We start from the raw sequence: 22,466 nt of genomic DNA, 5'->3' as shown, positions 1-22,466 counted from the left end.
CCGCGGTCCCATCCCACCACCATCACCTCAGAGAAATAAGACATAGTTAAATCAGAAACAAGTCCCTCGGTAAACTTCGACAGAATAACAGAGAAGACACCGGGTTGCATACAGACATATGATTTTGCCACCAGGAGGTGAGGATGATTTTTTTTCTTCCCTTTTCTTTATTGAATGTATTTTTTTGGGTTTTTTAAGTGTGCATTAATTTCCATTAAGTCCTCTGAAATGAATTCATGGTATGAAACAGGGAGTCTATTCTGTTGTTCAAGAAATAAGGTCTCAAGTGTGTGCATATCAGACTGTGATGTACATGACCTACAAAAAACAACTGTTCATCTGGAATTTGGCTTCAATACAGGTCAAAATAAGTAGCAACCGTAGATCTACAAGGACACACCAAGCAGAAGATATTAAATACAGAGATGCAATAAAGCTGAGTCTTCTCAGGGAGGGACATCTTTGAAGGCGATGGATATTTAGAACCTGATTTAATGATGTTTTACACACTATGACCTCTCCCACGTCTACTGGTAAAGCGTTTTATGTCCATGCTGTTGTAAGATAATGACGGTAAATCAAAGCAACTGAATACAAATAAAAATACATGTAAAAGAAAGTTATGTTTACAAAAAAAGGAGGACTCAAAATGTCTGGTTATATTTTAATATGATCATACAGGGATAGAGATCAACCAAAAATGATATATGTGAACAAAAAAAAAAAAAAATTAAGTAACAAAAAAGTTCAATAAAAACAGACAAAAGCACGGGTTTAAACATTTTACTATATCAGTCTGTAGCGAATTGTCATTACATACCCTGAAGTAAGGGAGGAAGAAAGCTTTAAATGGTGCAAAGACCACTGAATAACTTGGCTGGAGAGCGAAGGGGGATGTTGATGCTGAACTCTAAACTCCCAGAGTGGTACCTTCAAGACGAGACCGCTGGGCCTTATAATGCTGAGTGTTTGGGCCAGTCACTAACATCGGGTGCATAGAGGCATAATAAGGACTCAATTCCTCTTGAAATCTCCTAGGTTTTAAATCTTTATCAATGTAACCTTTTGTGTGGCAACTGACTAAAGATTCACGCCACTGTTTTATGTGCAGCAGAGCAGAAAGACCACCGAAAGTGCAGTGAGGGAGCCATACATACCGAGGGGTTCTGTGCAACTGTAGGAGCAGGAAGGCAGTTTGTGTTGTTTAGATACAGGATTGCAAAAGTCCCAAACTATGAGCTTAGAGGATTTCTTTTAGTAATTGGTGCCTCTTCTTTCCATTAACAACGTGACAAGAAAATACAATCGTCAACCTCTCTGATGAATGAACCCTTTTTAGATAATTAGGCATGGGCCAGTTTTGTTATCAAGGTGTGTGCTTGTTTTTAAAAAAAAGTCAAAGCCCTAAAATGGTGAACAAAAATGCTGTTTTGTCAAGTCTTATTGTTTTACTCCTTTTAATAAGAGTAAAGACAGAATGATCTTAAGCTTTATGCAGCATAAAGTAAACATTCCCCTTTACCAAAGGCTTAAACTGGAAACTAAAGGAGCTCCTCAGATAACGGTGCTTTCAGGTTGAAAGCAGGGTAGCTACCAGCTCAGATGGTCCAACCAAATCAACCAGCACATATTAGCTCATCCAAATCAAACTAAATAAAGAGCAGGATGCAAAAATGAGTCAGATTCTGCATAATGAACCATTTGAGGATCATGGATAAAAATTTGCGGATGTTAACAAATTTGTACAAAGTCCAACAAAATCAGAACAATAAATAAATATTAAAACAATCATAACAGTTTTTGGCAGTAGAAAATAGAATTGGTTGGTGTTTAAAAGCCTAACAAAAAAAACTGGATTGTGTTTTTTTTCCATTTCTTGTTTTAAAGTGTTTTGGAAATATTGGGGCAACTTGAAGTTGTGATGTTTATAGAGAATGTCACACCGGCCCATGCCTACGGATGACGCCTTTCAGCCTTTTATTCCCCTCGATGCCTGACCTAAATTGCATTCCTTTTTGTATTTTTCTTTTACTCATCCAACAAATCTGATGTCAACATCTGTCATTTGAATGCTGCATTGTTGAGGACAAAAACACATTCTAATGTAAAAATTCAAGCCCCATATTAAAAAAAAAAAGGATATATTTTTCATTTTTACAAAATGGCTCTCTTTGTTCCACCGATAGAGGTACCTATGGTGCTTTGGATAACTCAGAACTGGTTTAAAATCCTTAATTTTATTTTGGAAAAATGTAATGAGGGACCAGAGGGGAAGATAATCTTCTGCTGGTGGGAGTAGCACACATACAAAAAAAAACAAAAAAAAAAAAAAACTGCGGCAAATAGATCTGCACCCAATAATGTCCACTCTTGCTCTACTGTGTGCATGCAAAAAAGATCACTCTGTCACTATTACTCCCACTCACATCCACAATCACACAGGAGGGACAGCAGTCACTAAGCGTGCAAATGAAGTCGCACTCCACGTCTGAAACAGTCTCTTTCTGAGAAGGGTCTTGGTTTATATAGATATATATACACACATATATAAAAATGTATATGTATATATATATATATATATGCGTGTCTCAATGGTGGAAAGCACACCTCGCCAACGGGTAGTGACCCCCTCACAGTGGATATGTAACCTGTGGATCCTCCTCCTATAGGCAGATTCAACAGAGTTGTGCACAGGCTAGCGCGACAAGAGAGAGGGAATGGGGGAGCTGTCCGTGCTAGATGTTATGTTGGGGAATAAAAGTTTTTTTTGTTTGTTTTTTCTCCCCACTGCTGAGAAACAGAAAGTGGAATCTTCCCGCTGAAGTTTTCCTTGGGCACTACATGAGCTAAGGTTCGCCTCTTAAACAAGAATGAACACTATGACTATCATAAAAAAAAAAAAAAAAAATACTTCAAACAGTTAGCATAGCCTATTGGTGTTCTTTGTCAGCTGGTTGGTCGATGGGTTCACCATGAATTTTCAGCTTTTGTCCAAATGGCTGAAGAATTTAGCAAGTAAAAAGGGTAAAGGATAACACACAGATGACCTATGATAACCCCCTTTTGCAGCGTCCTCCCCCAACAATAGAACCCCACCCATGTCCATAGAGACATTAGAGTCTGAGTCCAATGGGCAGACGGATGTAGTCCGGCAAGGAGAGGGCTGGTCTGCCCCGTCCGTCTGGAGACATCACAAGGATGCAGTGGGCCCAAAGCTCAGGGTGGACATGGATTCCCTCAAATACTTGCAAAAACCCGGCATGTCAACTGGAGCGAAATGGAGGACGAGGGGGTCAGTTAGAAGTGAGGAGAAGAGCTGTTACAGTTCATCAGAGGAAGATCCCACTGAGGACTGACTGACTTTCCAGGCCTTTAGAAAGGGATCCCAATTCTTTTTTTTTTTTTGGATGAGGACCTGAAACTCCAAGAGTCCAACATCACGTCCACCGTTTGTCTTGGCCGGTCTGAAGCCTCGTTTTTCCTCACGTTGGTTTTCTCTGATGGGTCGTTAACATTTTTTGAGGGTTTCCTTCACTTTCTCTCTGGTGATATCAAATTTTTGTTGCCCATTTGTGGTTTGTTGTCGTCGTAGGTTTGTTGGATTGTTGTCAAAGTGAGACGTCATCTGCTCTGTAGGTCACCATCAACTGTCCATGTTACTGCTGTTTTCTAAGAAGAAAACACAAACATGTACTCTTTATTATAGGGACTGGGTTGACCGTACAGCTCAAGTCTTTCTGCATAAAACGGTATAACAAGAGCAGTCACCGTTGAGTCCGTCTGCCTCTTGTGAATCGAGAAATGGAGCAGGACCCCAGATGCGCACTGTGCCATCGTCTGAGGCTGATGCCATGAGGCCTGGGATGGCTGGGTTCCAGCTCACACAGTTAACGGTGCGTGTATGGCCTGTGAGCTCGGCAATAGGGAGTTCGCCACGCCTATGCCAGATGTACACCTTGTGGTCTGATGGGATTGGTGAGAAAGGTGACAAAGAGATGGAAGAAATTCAGTTTGGCATGAAACACAGCTGATTAGATCGACAACAACTGAGTGAAGAAAGAACCAAAAAGAGGATTTAAAAAAAAAAATCAAATGCTGTTATAACAATCTGTTAAATACATTTTTCACATTTTGTCATATATTTAAGTGCCTAACAAACAAACACAAGTGGACAGTTAAAACGAAAAAAGGTCCCAATAACAAAAAGCACATAATAATACCTAATTGTGGGTTAAAAAAAAATTCAAATTTTTTCCATGAATGAAATCAATCTAAAAAGGGTTTGGTGTATATATATGTTTGGCAGCTAAAGATCAACATCTTATAGAGCCATCATTGCTAAAATGTCAACTGGAAAGCTTATTGTTTTTTATTTTACATTTCTGTATATATAGATAATTTTTACACTTCTTTCAAAAACAGTAAAAAGCTTTGATCAAAACCAATGTGTTTTTATCGCTGGTAGTCATCGTCTTGATGGGAGAAGAAGATCAGCATTGGTTCTTACATTCTTTCCAGATTTACTCTCAACACAACCCTGGATTTTGCTTTAATCGTCTTTCCCATAACTCTGAAAAGATTCCTACACACCATGCTTCACTGTTGGCTTTTATGGTCATTTCCACAACAACCAATACCAGGTTTTCTGTACTGTTATCCTATCAAATGCTCTCTCCTGAAGAGTAGATGCAATGGACAGCTGTCTTAGCTTGATATGTGCCATGATTTTTTTTTTTCTTTTTGTATGAAAACTACTTTTTTTGCTTTTAAAGAGATTGCATGACTGTGACTATAGGAAGAAAAAGCATGCCGTGTTTAAGAGCTGTGCGTTCAGAAAAGTTCAATCATGAAATCATGTTGTAAATGGACAGAGGACCTGAAATTGAAACTGGGCAGCATAGCAGGATTCAAGAGGAATCAAGAGTTAGTTATGTTGTAAGCAATTTCCTGCCTTCAACCTTCAGCAGCTGTTTCACAGTACCTTCGCTGCCACTAGCGATGAAGTCTTCATTGTGTCCTCCAAAGCAGGAGTGGATGGTGTAGAAGCCCTGGGTCACACCTTGGTACTTCCTCACAAGCACCCGATCTTGAAGATCCCACAGGTGCACTCCCTATAAATAGTTAGCGGCACAGCCCATCGTAAGTGAAGGATGTTGAGTTTAAAAATAGCTTATTAATCCAAAATGCATATCGAGAAAATGTTTCTAATGTATTTCCCTGTGTCAGTAAATGGATGGTGATGATAAGCTTACCTGAGTTGCTACATTTAACAAAGCTAATCTGCCGTTCTTTGAAACGGTAAAAGACATGATAGGGTGGTCCTCTTGCACTCTGCAAAGAATGTTAAAAAAGAATTATTTATTCACTCCAAATAAAATATAACTGTTTTTAAGCTCATATTCAGACATTATTATGCAACAAATGCCAGAGGTCCTAAAATATACATACATGTTTCTGTCTGTGAGGTCCTCAAAGTTGTACCCTCTGATACGCTGATGGGTGTCCGAGGCCAGCACAGTCTTCCCATCGCCCAGGCACCACAGGCACTGAACTCTCACTCCTTCCCAGGAGTCCAACAAGTTACCATCCAGGTCCTGAGAAAACACAGCAGGACCCTCAGTTCCGGACAGGATAACGTTACATTGACAAGCAAGGCACCACAACCTTAATTTAACAAAGTTTTCAAGTTTTGAAGGAAGCTTTATGTGAGAAGCAAGCAGCCTGGAACTGGATGTACAGAGGGAGAAGACATGCAGCATTGGACTCAATGGGCTGGCTGTATATATCCTGAAGTAAAGATGTTATACTCCTAAAACCTTTTCACTTTAGGTCACATTTAATTTGTGTATCAAAACTAAAATAAAGTAATACATTATTATAAAGTGGAAGGAAAATAATATATATATTTTTTTTTTGTATAGTGAGCTTCTAGAAACTTATAAGTATTTATCCAAATTTATTGTGACACCATTTCATAAAGTGCAGGACCACAGTTTGCCTTTAGAAATAATTTTCCTTCGACCCCATTCATCCAATTATCTCATTAAAATCTCATTGTCCTGTAAAAATTCTGTAACCTAGATGGAAGAACCACCCAGCAATTATTGGTCTGGCCTTTTTTGAAAGACTGAATTTTAAAAGGAAGAGCAATAATCACTCATTTTAATCACTAGCCGTAGCTGTGTCAAAATGGCAGAGAAATGCCTAAAAAAAATATGTAGCTGAGACGGCAGCAAAGTTTGTTAATTATTGATGACTATGAATTCGTAAATCACATGAAATTGATAAAAAACAACAGTTGAAAACATACGGAAAAGTTGACACTTCTTATAGTAACTCTTAAACTGTCTTTAAAGCTTGTCTTTAAAGCATAACATTGGAAGAAAAAAAGATTAAAAATTGTATTTCTAAACATTAGAAGATCACTGGAGCACTTACACATTGATAAAACTGCCCCCTTTGTCCTCCAGTGACAAAGCGTTTGCCGTCAGGATTCCAGGCCACACTGGTAAGACTGTCTTCGTGGGACTGGGACATCTTGGTCCGCAGCTCCCCCGTCTGGCAAAGAATGGTACATGAAGAGGCAGGAGAAACACAGAGAAGGAAATGGGGGAAGGGAGAGAGAGAGCAAAAGGCAGGGTGAGCAAGAGTGGGGGAGGGATGAGTAAGAAAAAAAGAGGGAGGGGAGGGGAGGGCGAAAAAAAAAGGTCACTGAGTACAAACAGCACACTACAGGGTATCCATCGCACTTTCAGTCTTGGGATACGATTGATGGAGCTTATATGGCCGTGACACACGGAGGATGGTGATGAGGACACAGTCACTGTGCATCATGATGACTGAATAATACAAAAACTGACATAATGCATTAGATGAGTTCCCCTAAGCCGATATACAGAATTTTAATAGCCCAACAAATTCTGACTTCTGATGCTTCTTTTAACTGAAAAAAATATCTTTATATGAATATGCTTATTAATTGAGGTGTGTATCCAACAATCTGTGCCACCAACAACTAAAGCCAAATTGTTTGGAAAGGAAAATATAATGTTTTTTTTTTTTTAAATGTTAACAAAATCTAAGTTTCCCTCTTTAAACTCAGGATCCGTCTCCAATTTATTTTACCTGAACATTCCAGAGCCAGAGTTCTGAGCAATCATCAGGTCCACAGGCGATCAGGTAGGTGTCATCAGGACTCCATGCTAAGTAGGAGACTCCGTATGCGTGGCCCTCCAGGGTTCGCAGCAGCTTCAGCTGGTGGCTCTCCTGCATGGCAGGGAGAAATTAGCAACAAGGTTTACAAGAGGCCTTTCATGTCTGAACTAAAATGTAAAAAATACACAATTTCATATGGAGGTTGAATCAACGGTGCCAATCCCAAGTGATCCATATACATTTTAAAGCCAATGTCTGAGTGGGATAGTAGGGTTTATCCTGTAAAGCAGTTTTAGTGCTTTCACCCAAACTGGTTCTTGAGCTAATTCTTAACTGGTTCCATTTTTACCTATGTCTCTGTCATTTCATCCATTAAATGTTTGATCCAGTCTGAGATATTATGAAGGATCTGAACAAAAAGTTTATCAACACCAACTATTAATGTCAGCAAGTCTGAGAACAGATGGATTAATAGTGCACCGGCAGCACTATACAAAATGGCTTAGGTTTAGATCTTAGGTTCTTTGTTCACTGCAAAATCTGATCTAAACAAAGTGAAACATTTCTTCAAATAAGTGTATTTTGTAAATAAGAAGATCTGGCAATGGCCTTTAAAATAAGGTAATTAGATAGTGTACTTTAATATATAATTGTGTTGATTGTGGATAATTATTTTAAACAGAAATAATTTCATTTAACAGCCATATTGTCTTACTTATCTGCTCAAATGAGGGGAAAAAACAACAACACTTCTTTCATAAAAAAACTGACTTTCTTGTATCTAATTTTTTTTTGTTTTCACTAGTTTCTCCATAAAATAATTACTCCAAGGTTTTATTCCCAGTGCTGATATGGGACTCAAATAACGAGTAAAATTTTTTTGAAGTGGTGGAAACACGCAGAATCTGCACCAATCAAAACCTCTGATCAGTTTAGCACTGGCAGCAGTTTAACTTCAAAAGTGACTTTTCCCCTCATCGACATGCGAAGAATAATAGTGATTTGTTTAAGCTGAAAGGTTCCACTTAAAGCCATATAACATAAAGTAAAGCCTCTTTTAATCGCTAATAATCAGCTAATCAGATCGTTTTTTTTTTTTTTTAAAAAAAAAAAAAAAAAAGATTTGTTTTCTTACTCACCGGGTCCACTTGCCAAATTATGACAGTAGTGTCTTTAGAGCCAGTTGCTAGTTTGGTGCCATCGTTTGAGAATTTGCAGAACCAGACTTCATTACAATGTTCTGTCAGAATCTGCTGAGTGTAGCAGGGAAACTGTTTCCTGGGAAAAAGGAAACCGATCACTTTTAAAAAAATCTTTAATAAGTACATTTTTTAAATCATCCTACTGAATAGCAATCAGCCCTCAAAGCGCTGCAAAAATATTAAACATGGGTATACAGGGGAAGAAGAGATGACTGAAAGCTCAAGAACATTAAAGTTTGCTAACAGCTACTTTAAGCACCAAAGGCATCCACAAAGCCATTACAATGTGATGTGAAAAAGCATTTAGTCAAAATGTATTCTGTAGAAAAAAGCTTCAAACATGTAATGGAAGGAATATTAAATATGTCAACACAGCCTATATACTTTATAGAAACGAGATTTAATTCACGCTCAGCCTTCTTTGGTAGTTTGTCAGCGTCCACCATTATGGACCTTGCAGTAAGCTTGACTAAATAGGGCCAACTCAAAAGATTTCAACAGTCATGAAGAGATTATTTTTGTGTGTATATCTGAAATCTAAACTTGTGTTCACTGGGATGCTGAAACATTAAATCCCCTGCTTTGTAGTGGACAAATATTTGGGTCAATTCTTGACTTCATACATCTTGACAACACAGCTCTGCTTGTTATTTCTTAAGTATCCACTTGTTCTGCTTGCTGCTCAGAGGAAAATGCTACACCTTGTGAAATCTCCTGTTATGGGGTGCAGAGCAACCTCCGTGTTGCACATAAACTATGATGGGTTTTGAAAGCGTGGGAGGCACATCCTCTGTTTAAGAAGCTTTATATATAAAACGTTAGCTAACCAAAATAATAGCTGGGGTAATTAACCAGAAGATATAAACTTGTTGTTCTATGAGAAGAACAGCAGTTAGAAGGGTGGTATTTATAGGCCTACAAAAACCACCTGTTTTAGCTAAATTAAAAAGTAGTTTTAATCGACCTCAATTATAGGTTCAAACGTAGATCAAAAAAACCTGTCATTTAACAAGGTGGTGCAAACTTTGTAGAGCTATTGTACATTTCTGTCACTGTTTTCATTGCATGAGGACCTGGGCTAACCTGCTGCAAACATGGTCGAGGAGAAGGGACACTGAATCCAGGTTGTTATCCAGCTTGGTGTTGTGGTAAAGACAGCGATCCCTCTGTAGTTCCACAGCTTGCCGTAGCAGAGTGTGTAGTCGCCGAGGAGGCAGCATCACAGAGGGGGGCAGGTACGCTGTAGCAAGGTGAGAAAGCACATGGAATATATCTTTGGAAGCAACATGTGCTAGCTCCAGAGGCTTGGTATAGAGAAAACATCTCCTCACTCTGTAATTTATCCAGGAGCCTGGAGCGAGAGGCAGTGCCCTTGCCCTCCCACTCTGCCTTGGCGCGTAGATCCTCAGCGTGGCTACACATTAGGTACCTGCAAGAAAATGATCACGGTTAGGGAAAACAAGACACAATATAAGTAAAAACAGAAAACTACTGTGAGAATAGTACAAAAAGAAATATAATAAAAAAGAAAAACAAACAAAAAGTTTATCAACTGACATCTCGTTAAGAACTAATATTATTGGTCCCAAATCTAAAAGAACCAGAACCATCTTTGATGCAAAATGTCTCCTTCAGTTTCTCATTTAATCAGTCTGACAGGTCAGAAATATTCCAACCGACAGTTAGTACTTTTGTGAAACATGCTAACGATGCTTTATGCTAAAATAATTCTTGTATGGAGAAATGGCAGCAACAAAAAGGCAAAACAAAAATCAAAGACAAATCTCCATAGAGAACTAGAGAACATAGATAAACAAATTCCGTAAAAGTAAAAAAAAAAATCCACTGGACATATTTTTTTCGAACTTTTACGGAATGACTATGACCTGGATGACTGAGAATCTACATCAGCATAGATAAACAAAATAACAAAGAAGTCAAACTATATCTGCTTTGACTAATCAGTGCATAAATTTGCCTCAAGAAACAGTCCATCCTACAGCCATAACAGCATCCTCTTCCTTTTATTGTATGCATCAGATTCTGCATTTTGGGATCAGAGGGAGATCTGCTTAATGCACAGCCAGAACTCCGGTTGTCAATGCTTATCATCTCCCCCTTTTACCTGTCTGGCCGTTTGGTTTTCCATTACTAAGGAGTACCACCTACTTTGCTATTTAGGAATAGAAAGGGAGCCCTAAAAGCAAGATTTGATTTGTGACAACCCACATTTATCCCATGCAGCCATATTGGTTATGGTTTATGACTAACTTCCCTCCTTTCCAATTCAAGGATTTTTAGGGATACCTTAGGGGCAAAGAAAATATGCAGATCGTCGGGTGAAAGGATCTCAAATGGGATTTGATGTATGACATTAAAAGTTTATGTTTTAATTTCAATTAAAAAGGGTGCTAAAAACTTGTCCAGTCTTATTCTTGTAAACATAACATTACATATATTTTCATGTCATGAGCTGGGTTTATCTTTACTATCATATTATTCATAGTTTTCATAGGGGTAAACAAAACCTGCTGACTTAAGAAGAGCAGCATACATTTAGATCCCACTGACTGACTGGCCTGACCACAGGTCCTCAGAGCTTTCTTTATTTTGTTCATCAACATAAGCACTGCTTAATTTTTGTCATAATGACAAAATTACTCATGAAGCTCTTTGCTGAATAATACACAAGGGCTACTAATGCTGTCTCTGCCAGAATCCATTGCAGCCTCTAGAGAAAACTGTTGTGGTTCAAAGCAGATCCCAAAAAGTCCCAGATGAGGCTTTCTATTAAACCCCAAAGATACAAGCCTTTCCTATTCTTGGCAAGATCAAGCTTGTATGAGTGATACTTAAAATAACCAACTGTCAAAAAAAAAAAAAAAGAGCAAATGATTAGGAAGCAAGACCTGACAATCTGCAACAATAAGTACAAAAGTTCTGAAAAGGTTAGTCATACTAGCCAAATACAAGGTTAAAGAGCCAAACTATCAACACAGGTATATATTTAAGCAGTGGTTCTTAAACCTTACAAGAAAAATGTACAAAAAAGTTTAACAACCAAAACTCCTCATATCTGACACAAACCAGTAAATGCCTCAAATCTATCCCTAATGTAGTTCTGCAACTTCCACATAACATTAGCTTCTCTACTGAGTTATAAATCCTTCACGACACCGAATTAAAATCTAACACTAGCTTTTAACACCAACTAGAAATGAGAAAACCTAAGCATGTTCATCTACAGTTTTAGGCCTTTATTCGATCTCTTCATAACAGTAAATTAACTGGTACTGTTCAAGTAGCCAGTGGCACTAATTTTATGGTTTCCCTTTGAAGCCACTCATTTTGTAGCCATCTCTGTTTTTTATCTTTTCATCAAAGTTTAGTTTAATTCCTTTAAACTGTATATATAAACTCATCCAAAGTACCACAAGCCTGGCTATTATGAAACCATATATAAAAACAAACAAAAACATAAGAAGTCACACAAAGTGACATTTCAGAAAAAATGGATGTAATCCATTAACTGGCAAAACTGTGCATTTTTCTGAGATGACACATACTGCACTGTTGTGTGGGATCCTTTACAGCAGTTTCCTTACAGTAAATGATCCATAAACAAAGAACAGTCAAAGTACCCGCTAAGGACATGGATCCGATCCGTGTTGTATTTGAGTGGCGTCAGCTCTCCCCGGAGAACCTGCAGAGCCTCCAGGACCTTGCCGTCCTCCAAATACTCAAGGTACTTCTGTTGCAACAGTAGAAACTTCATACGCTGAGCAGGAGGAGAAGAAAGAGAAAAAAATGCAATTAAAACATTTTTTAAGTTACACTAAATCATTAAATAGTTAAAAAACCTTAATGAATTGGCTACAGGTAGGGACTCTGAGGTAAATGATACTCATTAACCCTCATAGAGAGGTTAATATTCAATCATCTAATAGTGTCTGCAAACTGCATAGAGGGTGTGGTAGTGTAATGATGCAAGGCCACAGCTCCCACACACTGAGCTGAATAAAGCTCCCCTTCCTTGAAAAAGATCCACTGTTAGAAAAGTACACAGTTGAAGGCAGAAGCTGTTTTAGGATTCGGTTTACATGTTTGAGGTTTAGAGTTGTGATTCTGAGTGTTTCTCTAAAGAAACAGGCAATGAAAAAAAGTCAACTGAGATGCTTTCTCTTTACAATGCTTCATGTAAAGACAAGAAATGTGATTTTAATGAAGCCCTTCTGTATACAAGTAAAACTTGTGACATGGTAGTTAATCTTAATATCAACAAACTGAAAAAAAAAGCTCCATGCTCTGAGTTTTTTGTAAACGAGGTGCTTATTGAAGCTTCTACCAGGACTGACACCTAATATGGTTTAAGAGATCTTTTAGAACATCGGTAGGTGCTTTAGCTTGTCAGTCTAAACCTTGCAAACATTGGAAACACACACCAACATGACTTTACACAACAGTTAATGGATTGCTCCGATTAAAAAAAAACAATTAATGTTAACAGAATTGCCACAATCTTGTGAGTGAAATGTTTTTGGAATATGCTCTAGATAATGCTAATTTAATTAGAGTTTTATAATTAACTTCTAAATGCGTGTTTGGGAAAACAAAACATCCCCTCAAAACTGGGTTTCTATTGATCGACAAATGTCAGGATGCTGTATGGGAGACTATATTTCTCCCCCCAACAATGATTTTCTAATGTTTTTGTTGGACCTGGTTATACAAACTGATGTTCTTACATCATAAGAAAAAAAAAAAACTGTGCAAACATAGTCTGTGTCTGGCAAATGTCCTGTCACTAATGCAGTAAAAAGTATACAAGCTGAAAAAGCCTTGAAGTTTAAATTCTTTAGTGTCTATGCACTGACACTGAGCTTTTTGAAAGCAAACGTTATTTTATTTCTTCCATATTATATCTGTCTAACCACTAATTACCTTCATCAAGAACATGAAGCCCAAATACTGGAACTTTTCTGAACTAGGTTGACCCCTGACTGATAATAAAGCTCATGTGGTTGAATGTTTCTGAGATGTTAGAAAAGCAGACATCCTGCTGATGTCAAGTTTATAACCACCCTGCTTTGTGGCTTGCTGCTCTTTTGTATGTAAAACAGGTTCCTGAAATCTGATCACTCAGGAGAGAGTTTAATAACATCTGTAAATGACAATGCTTTGTTGAGTCTTCTTTTATCTAAATCACCCAGGATGTGTTTAATACCAGATTTAAAAAGGGTTTTACAGTAAAGAAATCATTTCTTAATATTAGTCTAGAATTTTCAACATTCAGTAGCAACATTTCTCAAGTAGTGCATATCTAGACTAGATACGCTGCTATAGCAACTACATAGAGGCTACACATAATATAAAGACACAAATGTTCAAATTATTGATTTGCAGTGTAGAGAAACATCATTATTTCAGGCTGTGTTTAAAACATGTTTAAAGCCTTTTAAAATAGCAGGATTTCTTTCAAATCATCATACCTGCAAATGTTTTTTTTGGCTTTACAGCAGATCAGTAGTACACTCTTTTTTATTAGGATTCTCTGATACAATGGCTGCACAATATATAAAAAAATATTTTCATTGAGAAAGCAGCTTCAAGATAAGAATGCAGCACAAAACTGCATAAAGTACAATAAATGGCTGAATCAATGTTTACATTTACAGATTGTAAAATAGTCTTTTATCAATGACACAGAAGCTGTATTTGAAGTATTTGACCAATTATAACGATCTCTTTAGATTCCCACCCCTTCATAGATGTGGGTGGATCACAAACAACTGGCCGGATAAAAAAGACGAATTGAGGAACATTTAAATGACTTACATTTACTGGTTGGAAAAGAACACTTTTCCTTTTTTATATAAATTTGGAAATTTAACAACAACCACATAAACCTGTGGAGAGCATAAAACAGTGCTAGCAAAAACAAAGTTGGAAACGCCATGACAGCTGAAGGCTCCCACATACTGTGCGCACTGCCCTGCAGTTTTTGCACTCATAATTGAGCGTACCAATTTTCCACATTTCTTGAGACATACTGCTAAATTTTTCACACTTTCCGTCAGCAGGAGGAAAAGGGGAACGGATGGTATAGAGTATGATGCGCTAGTTTAGCATCTAATGTTTCTTATCCAATAGGCACCCAAGGCGCACCAGTATGTGCTGCACAGGGGCTGTGATGTTGCACGTCCGTTTGCTTGCGTGTTCAGAGCAGCTTGGTATCACATTTAAAATAGTTTGATGTGGACACTTCCTTCCAAAAAATATTTGAAAGTGTAGTGCTCCAGTTGTCCGGGTTTCAGTCTTGCAGGGAAGAAAACATCAAAGCCGTTCAAACAAATAATGGGGGCTGCAGCATGTTATTTGGACAAGCACATTACGCATATTATTTCAGTGAGAAGCGAGGGCTTCATCAAAACAGACAGGAAATGCCACATTCTTTCATTGGATTACTTATTATTTCCACAGATTTATGAAACATTGCCTCAGATGTATTTTTTATTTCTTTTGCCATGAATCTAAACCAAATATACATCAATACTAATTACTGAAGAGTACATCTTAAGTATCCAGAGTCTTTCTCAAGAAAGTGATTATGTAATACACTTTAGAATAAGGCTGTCACATAAAATGTGGAAAAAGTGAAGTGCTGTGATTCGTTCCTAGATGCACTATAAGTATTCATTTATGTATCACAAGAGATAATGTCATCTCAGGTTTTCCTCATATCATGCAGCCCTTACACCAGATACCAATAATAAAAACATTACTGTTTTGCAATAAAGCAAATAAAGATATTCAACTTCTGTTTTTTCTCTTTATCAGAACTTAGATCTGGAAATAATTTTCCTGCCTCATTCATCCATAGCATATAAGGTTTATCAACCCAAAATGACTGATATCAGAGTGCAAAGAGCATACCAACTAGGTTTCACTGCTCTATAGAGCTAAATGTTTAGGGGTTTTTTTCCCCACAGGAGGAACAAAACACATCTATGAAGACAGGAAGGAGGAAAAGCACAGGCTATTAATGCTCCTACTCTCCTCTAACTACTTATACAGCTTGATGCTCACTCGTGGACCACTTAACTTACAGTCAGCATCGCTTTGTGTACTTTAAAGATTGCAACTGTATAAATGAAGTCAAAAGAATGGCAGATCTGTGTACCAGAATGAAGCTAATTTGGTTTTATTTTCAAACAATTAAACGGCATTTAAAACTTTGAAAAAAAGATTATCATTTGCACATTTATAAAGAGGAGTGAACTTGTTTGAATCATGCACACAATATTTACTCTGCTTTTTTCACTTAAACCTGTACCATGGCTAAAATCAACCTTTCTAATCTCTGTATCTAACGCTAAGAGAAAAAGAAGTGTGTTTACTGATCGGTGTGGGCAGCGCACATCATCGGTATTAAATTTGAGTCTTATCTCATGGATGCAGCACGACCCTGACAACTGATACAAGCTGAGTTGAAAAAAAAATGCATAAAGTCAAGACAGCATCCACCCACATGCTGTATTTCTAAAAGTACATGACCTTAGAGCAACCCATCTCCCAACTGTTTAACTTCACTGTTGTATGAGGAAAAACATCTTTCTTTTTCAAATTGAGCTTTTTCTTTGCAGTTTTATCGTGTTTTTAAAGCACTGCAGGAGGATAAGTGAAAAAGAAAAGAAAGTAAATTAAAAACAAAAGAAAAGTATAAATGATTATAAAACCAGTAGTACTACAGCTGCATCAAATGTGACAAATAAAACACAAAATGATAACATAAAAGACTCCTAAAGTTAGTCAGTAATATCCATTTAAAAAACAAAACAGAAACAGCATATTTGTTGCGTAAATCTACTGTGTCCTCCATTCCTAACTCGGCCTTTTATGAGGTTTTATCCAGAACCTTTCAGCTTATTATTGCTCCACAACACAAACCTGGTTTAAAAAGCTACAGTTCTGGAACCTCCAGCAGTGTCTGCGTGCCCACTGACTGCCATTCAGCCCAGTTCAGGTTCTGGGCAAAGCGAGCTTACCACAATAGCGTTGGGAGAATGCATCAGTGCTCTCAGCTCGTTGAGATCATTCTCAGCCTGGACCAAACACAAAGGGTGCATGATGGTAGGAAGACACAGAGAGAAAAATTGTTAGCTCAGCAGTTTCAATGCATCCAAAGAGAGAGAAAAAAGCAGTGATATAAACATAAGGTGGTATAGAGTTAATGGTCATTAAACGTGAGGCTTTCAGCTTTACTTATTCATGGTGTTTGGTCAAACCAAGCAGAAGAAACAATAATAGTTTAAATTTACAAGTAGTTTTTTATGAAGAACAAACCTACCACCAACATCATGTAGTTACTGTACCACAACAAGCTGCAGTGAACTTTGATGGCTTAAGTTCATTATTTCACTATTCTTCTTTTAAATAAGGCCTGTAATCTTCTAAAGCCCCTGTCACACCTTGACGATTTAGACAACATATGCTTGACGTACGAAAAATCTTGCAAAAGCACGGGCATACGTTGGATATGTTATGGGTACATTTTGTATAAGTTATGAGCAAGCTGAAGTACGCTGGCACATGTCAACTTATGGCGCACGCGTGGAGAAGTGTGGCAGCGATATGTGGAACATAAGTTACAAGTAAGTTCCACATAAGTCATGGCTTCCAGCTTATCCAAAACCTATGAGTAACTTGTGCATAACTTATGCGTAATTTATCAAGATGTTATCTCCAACGGATATCAACATATTGGACGTGTTTCAGACGACCGCTGAACATGTATAATGGCGTATTGGCAGTGTTCTGGTATAAAAGTGGGTTCACAAAAGAAAACTGTCAGTTCTCCTCCAAACTGCATCCCCATAATAAGGTGAGAGAGAAAGTGAGTGTGATGGATCCTCCCTGCATTCACGCCCACGACCAACAAGCGCCCTAGCAGACATGACGTTGAATCTGCTGCGACTGCAAACCTTCTTTTTTCATTTAATTTCTTTTGGGTTTTTTTTTTAAGGTGGAAAACAGCAGTTAGGTTAAAACCTCAATCAAATACATCTTTTCATGAAGGCTGGGTGCCTCGCTGCCCCCCTCAGGACACTGGCTTATGACATTTCGTCGGCATTGAGCTGCCGTGCGTTATGCATTAGTTAGTTCTGCGTAGGCCTGTGTTTTAGAAGTTTCTGAAACGTCAGGCATATGCTGGCTAAATCGTTAAGGTGTGACAGGGCCCTAAGCTTAAACTAAGGTATTAAAGCAGACAAAGCCTGAATATTCAAAGCAGAACTTACAAGTCAAAATTAGTAAAAAAAAAAAAAAAAACACGCCCTTAATTTGGCATCAGGGTACACTCCGTTCTGTATTGAAAACTAGATTTATATCTAAAATGTTATATGACTCTAAAATTTTAAATACGTATAGTCTTTTAGAAAGCTACAAAGTTATTCAATAGACTTAATTTAAATTGCAGACATATTACTAAACAATTTTTCAATGGAAGCAAAAGTACTTTTAGTGGGATTTAGGTTCCTATTGCTGTAAACCACTTTATGTATTCATAAGGAAGACAATGTTTTAACAACACGTCACCTGAGGGCGTGCCCTCGATTCACTCGTAGGGACGATTTTCTCTCAGCCTACAGCACCTTGTAAAAGTATGTACACACCTTAAACGTTAATGTATATTAATTAGATGTTGTGTGCTTTAGGGAGACAAAGTACTTGGACAATGATTCAGTCCTCATGAATTAGTATTTTTTCAACTCAAGTTTAGTGAAAATAGATAGTTCTGGTCCTCCGACCTCAGTCTTTATAGAGAAGCATTTTATTATCCCGATATTGAAAAAAATTCTAGATGTGTGTAATTGGGTCCGACTTTAAGGGGCACATCTATTCTGTCTGTTTCTATAATAAATTTGATTTAGATAAAAAAAAAATCTTGAACAGCAGGAAGGTTCCCCCCTTTTATGGAATTCTGTCTGATTTATAAAATCAGTTGTTTTCAGGATTTATCTCGTTAATACAAATGACTGTTTATGACTACCTTTTCTGAAATCTAATCTCAAGTTGCCTTTTGGGATATACATCTGTACATGTGTACGTATACTTGCTTGTAGAGAGGAGTGTATGAAAACTTCTTACGAAACAAAACTAAACCAACAATATAGTGATAAAGTTTAAGTAAAAAATAAGCGCAGGTGAAGTAGTAGATCTGCAGTTATCCAAATTCAAAGATAAGAATTGGATCGGATGTGAAAAAATGTGCATCCCTAGTCTTATCAAATGCTGTTAAGTCTAAATCTGGATTTAAATGGATAGTTCTAATACTAATATTATATGTTAATTATTTTAGAGGTTAGTTGTGACCTGATCTGAACAGAGAACCTTATTTGTATTGATGCATCCCTTAAATGGCTGCTAATAAACTACACACTGGCATTTTTAGGTCTTTCTTCCAAAGTCACATTTGTAGAGTGTATGACAGATACTTGTCCTGCAGCAGAAGATATCTTGCTGACTATAATCTTTCCATTTTTGAATACTGGATCAAACATTGTTATTTAGATGATTAAAAACTAGGATTTTTTTAACCCTGGCAAAAAAACTCTGCAATTATAAAAAGAAGTCAGTAAGTTGTATTGAATCGTATAATATAGTGTATGGTTTTAGGTTATATACAAAATGTCAATATTTTCAACAGGTAGGAATTCTTTGCAACCAATCGACTCCAAATTTTACAGCATAGGAAATAGGTCAGAGTCAGATAAAATGATTAATTACTGATGTTTTATCAAATACGCTCAAAACTCTGTATCTATGCAGAAAATGCTAAACTTTAGACTTGAATAGCTGTAGCGCAATGGTTGATCAAAGGCTGTATTTGCGACATTAAAGCATTAATCAAAAGAATTATGCCTTTTATTATATAAAAAAGTGATTTTTAGACATTTAGTTTCTTTATTTTTTTCATATTCACACTTTCATAGTACAAAAGATTCAAGCACATTTGCAAACTGCACATTTGTAAAACCTTAACTCATCAATTATGACTTTCTAAACTAACCTTGTCCCACTCTCCCTCCATGACGTGGCTGCGGAACTTGGAGGCTGAAGGGTGCTCCAGTCTGCAGCCTGATTCCTGCATCAGCAGGTCCACCGTCTGACTGCAGACACACACAGACAGGCAGGGAGGAGAGGCAGACAAAGTTATGCTGATGTATAGAGACAATACCTAAAAAAGGGAAGGAAAGTAAAGGAGGGGTGACTTTGAAATTAAGCATGAAGGTGGCTTTTCAGCATCAGCATTGGCTGCAATCAAAACTGCAAGCTCTGTCAGCAGGATGCTAAAATGTCAAAGCATTGTAATATGAAGTTATCTTACAGAGAAAATTACCGTAATTTAATGGGCTAAAATAGGTGGCACAAGCATCTATGTCACCTTGTTACACAAAAGGACATGTAATAGGTCTTTATGGGTGAAGAAAAACGAGCACAGACTTGTGGACAGTAGGAGGATTTTTACACAGGGCAAGCTTTCCCCCTCACAAGCTTGTCAACATGAACAACTGCCATCTGTCCAAACACCAACTCCCATCTAAGGATACCATCAATGTGCCTGTCAGGATGCGAGTTTTGAGATAATGAAATTGAGGAGGCCATGGATGGTGGGGGGGCTGACACCTTTCAGCATGATGACATCATTCTCAGGTATCAATGAAGTGGCGCAGCAGCTTTGTGTTCAGCCTCTCATCCAGCTGACTGCAATACTGATTTCTCCTGTATTTCCTTTGCTGAAATATAGGGGCTCTGTTTCATCCCCCCCAATGAACACAGAAACGTTAAGGCTGTCATTTTCATATAAAAGCTGCTCTACTTTTCCCAGCTGGGCACCACAGATCAGCACAGGTTAAAGCCACACAACAGTCACTTTAAAACGACGAGTGCACACATGCATATCCTGAAACCCCCCACCGTGGCTATAATTAGATTCAAGCAAAGCGGTTCCATCTAAAACAGCTGGTAGAGAGCGCATTCCTCAGCCGCCATGAAACCATCCGATTCTGCTCATTTCAAGAACAAATGCCCGAATCGCGTCTTTAAATAAACACATGCCCTCAAAATAAACACATGTCACGGGCTATGACTGACTGTCTAACAAATAGCTGTGACGATCAGACGCAGGAATTAGGGGCATTAATGCCAGAGAGACATAACAATCTTCAGGGGGGGGACAGTCTTATATTTCAAAATCTGCACAGCTTCACAAAATGACGGATTAAAAAGACGCAGAGTTGGAAAAGGCGAGCAATAACAACCAGATATAGCCTTGTTATTACTGTGTTTTTACCTATTATGCGCTAATCTAGATAAAAAATTGGATAACAATGTTTTTTTTTTTTTTTTTTGGTAAGAAAACCCAAAAAAGCTATAATCACTGCGGATTGACAATCCATACAGTAACCTTAAAAAATTATCCGCATTTTTTTTTTTGCGCAACAGCCTTTGAACCGCTAACAGGTACACAACAAACTCGATAATCCTGCTTTAGCACCTCGTTAAGAAGCTCCGACAACATCCCCTTTCACGAAATAAACTAATTTATTTTACTGTGATGTAAAAGGTTTGTTAAAATATAAAAATAGAAAAAAAGTTGAGCGTTTTTTTTAGTGCGAATATACGAGAATAACACTGGATGATGTAATGCGTTTATCCAGTGCGAAATCCATACATGTTGACAGTACATGATGTCCTCATTACAGAAATGTGTTTGGTTGTTAAGTTTCATATGATTAACTGTTTTCATGTGGCTTGTTTTGTATTTTATTTTAAATGATGTCAGAGCAGAGCACATCAGCACAGGCTAATGAAGTTAGCTTCGAAGCTAACTGTTATTGTGCAAGATGGACCCCTCTTCCTACCAACTGCCGAGCTCACAGGCTAACTTACTACCCCATCCCCCCATGTTTGTGTATGTCAAGCGCTCTAATAGCGCTTTTAGCAACTGGTCTTTCATTAAAAGAAACAGCGATGCAGATTATGGTTGAAATGGTGGTTAGTATTTATCGTCTGCTGAAGTTACTCCACTGACATATTGGATAAACTTACTTCAGCCCCAGTCCGTGAAGATGTTGTCCTATTAATCGTATGACATCTTCCTCTGCCTGCGACAGACGTTTCTTCTTTTTCAGCGAGCCTACCTCCGAGCTCGAGGCCGTGGAGGTAGCCGAAGTCCCCGAACAGGGTCCCACAGAAGACCCGTTACTGGTACCGACACCGTTACCGTTGTCCGCGCTGGACAGAAGCCCGTTTGAGTGAGTCCCACCGGCCGAGGATGACTCCCCGTTTTGTGCGCTGTTCAGGCAGGGAAGCTCAGAGGATTCTTGTCCCTGTCCTGCCCCGTTTGACTGCATGTTACTGTTAAAGTTGTTAACGACGCTTCGATTAAAGTGGATGGTAGAGGTGGTTTGAGAGTGCGCTGCAAGTCCTAGGACAACTCCAGAGAGGCCTGTTACAACGGCTGAAGCCCCGGGCTCTCCTGCTCCCTCCGCCGCCGAGGCTCGGTGTTTCTTCCGCGGGGGCGGCGACGCTCCGCCGGTGTCCGAGTCGGAGGAGGAGGAAGCGGAGGCCAGAGTTTCCTCACCGAGAGCGGCCGTGGTTAGAAACCGGCGAAGCTCCGGGTGGGAAATTTAGGTTACGCTTCCAGATTGAAGGCCTTGTTGCCAGACTCAGAGCCTAATGTCAGCTCGTTTTTTGTTGATGTTTCTCTCTAAACAGCTGCAACTCTAATGGAGTCCTGACGCCCTGACGTAGCCGGAAATTCCTACACTAGCAGGCTTCCGAGTAGAATATAATCCATGGTTGGTGCAGGGAACAGATTTAGCATAATAACAAAAATATCTGACATTACAGAAAAAATAAAATGACTTTAAATTTGGCCATTTTATAAAAGATTTATTTTAGAAATTATTTCATTTCTTTTTAGATGCACACATGTTTATAGGCAGTTAAATGGTAAACGACTGGTAGATGATTTATTACAATTTTTTTAACTCAGTAAACTGCAGTAAAATAATTTAAAACTATTTGTTTATATTAAATAGATCA

The 22,466-nt window shown here is 38.2% G+C and overlaps 1 protein-coding gene across 1 annotated transcript; it reads right to left on the bottom strand.

Moving 5' to 3' along the window:
• Positions 1–1,388: 1,388 nt before the first annotated feature.
• Positions 1,389–22,159, bottom strand: wdr26 (WD repeat domain 26). Its single transcript, XM_015390086.1, has 14 exons — positions 21,468–22,159; positions 19,426–19,525; positions 16,403–16,459; positions 11,999–12,135; positions 9,689–9,786; positions 9,441–9,597; positions 8,295–8,433; positions 7,126–7,266; positions 6,439–6,558; positions 5,449–5,594; positions 5,253–5,331; positions 4,982–5,111; positions 3,769–3,963; positions 1,389–3,669 (listed from the first exon to the last, which is right to left on the bottom strand). The coding sequence occupies exons 1-14, from the start codon at positions 21,770–21,772 to the stop codon at positions 3,644–3,646; spliced, it is 1,830 nt and encodes a 609-aa protein (XP_015245572.1). The 5' UTR covers positions 21,773–22,159; the 3' UTR covers positions 1,389–3,643.
• Between the last annotated feature and the right edge of the window lie 307 nt (positions 22,160–22,466).

The sequence above is a fragment of the Cyprinodon variegatus genome, unplaced genomic scaffold (assembly GCF_000732505.1).
Source record: "Cyprinodon variegatus isolate N-32 unplaced genomic scaffold, C_variegatus-1.0 Scaffold485, whole genome shotgun sequence".
Taxonomy (NCBI): Eukaryota; Metazoa; Chordata; class Actinopteri; order Cyprinodontiformes; family Cyprinodontidae; genus Cyprinodon; species Cyprinodon variegatus.
This window is presented reverse-complemented; position numbering and strand designations above follow the sequence as displayed.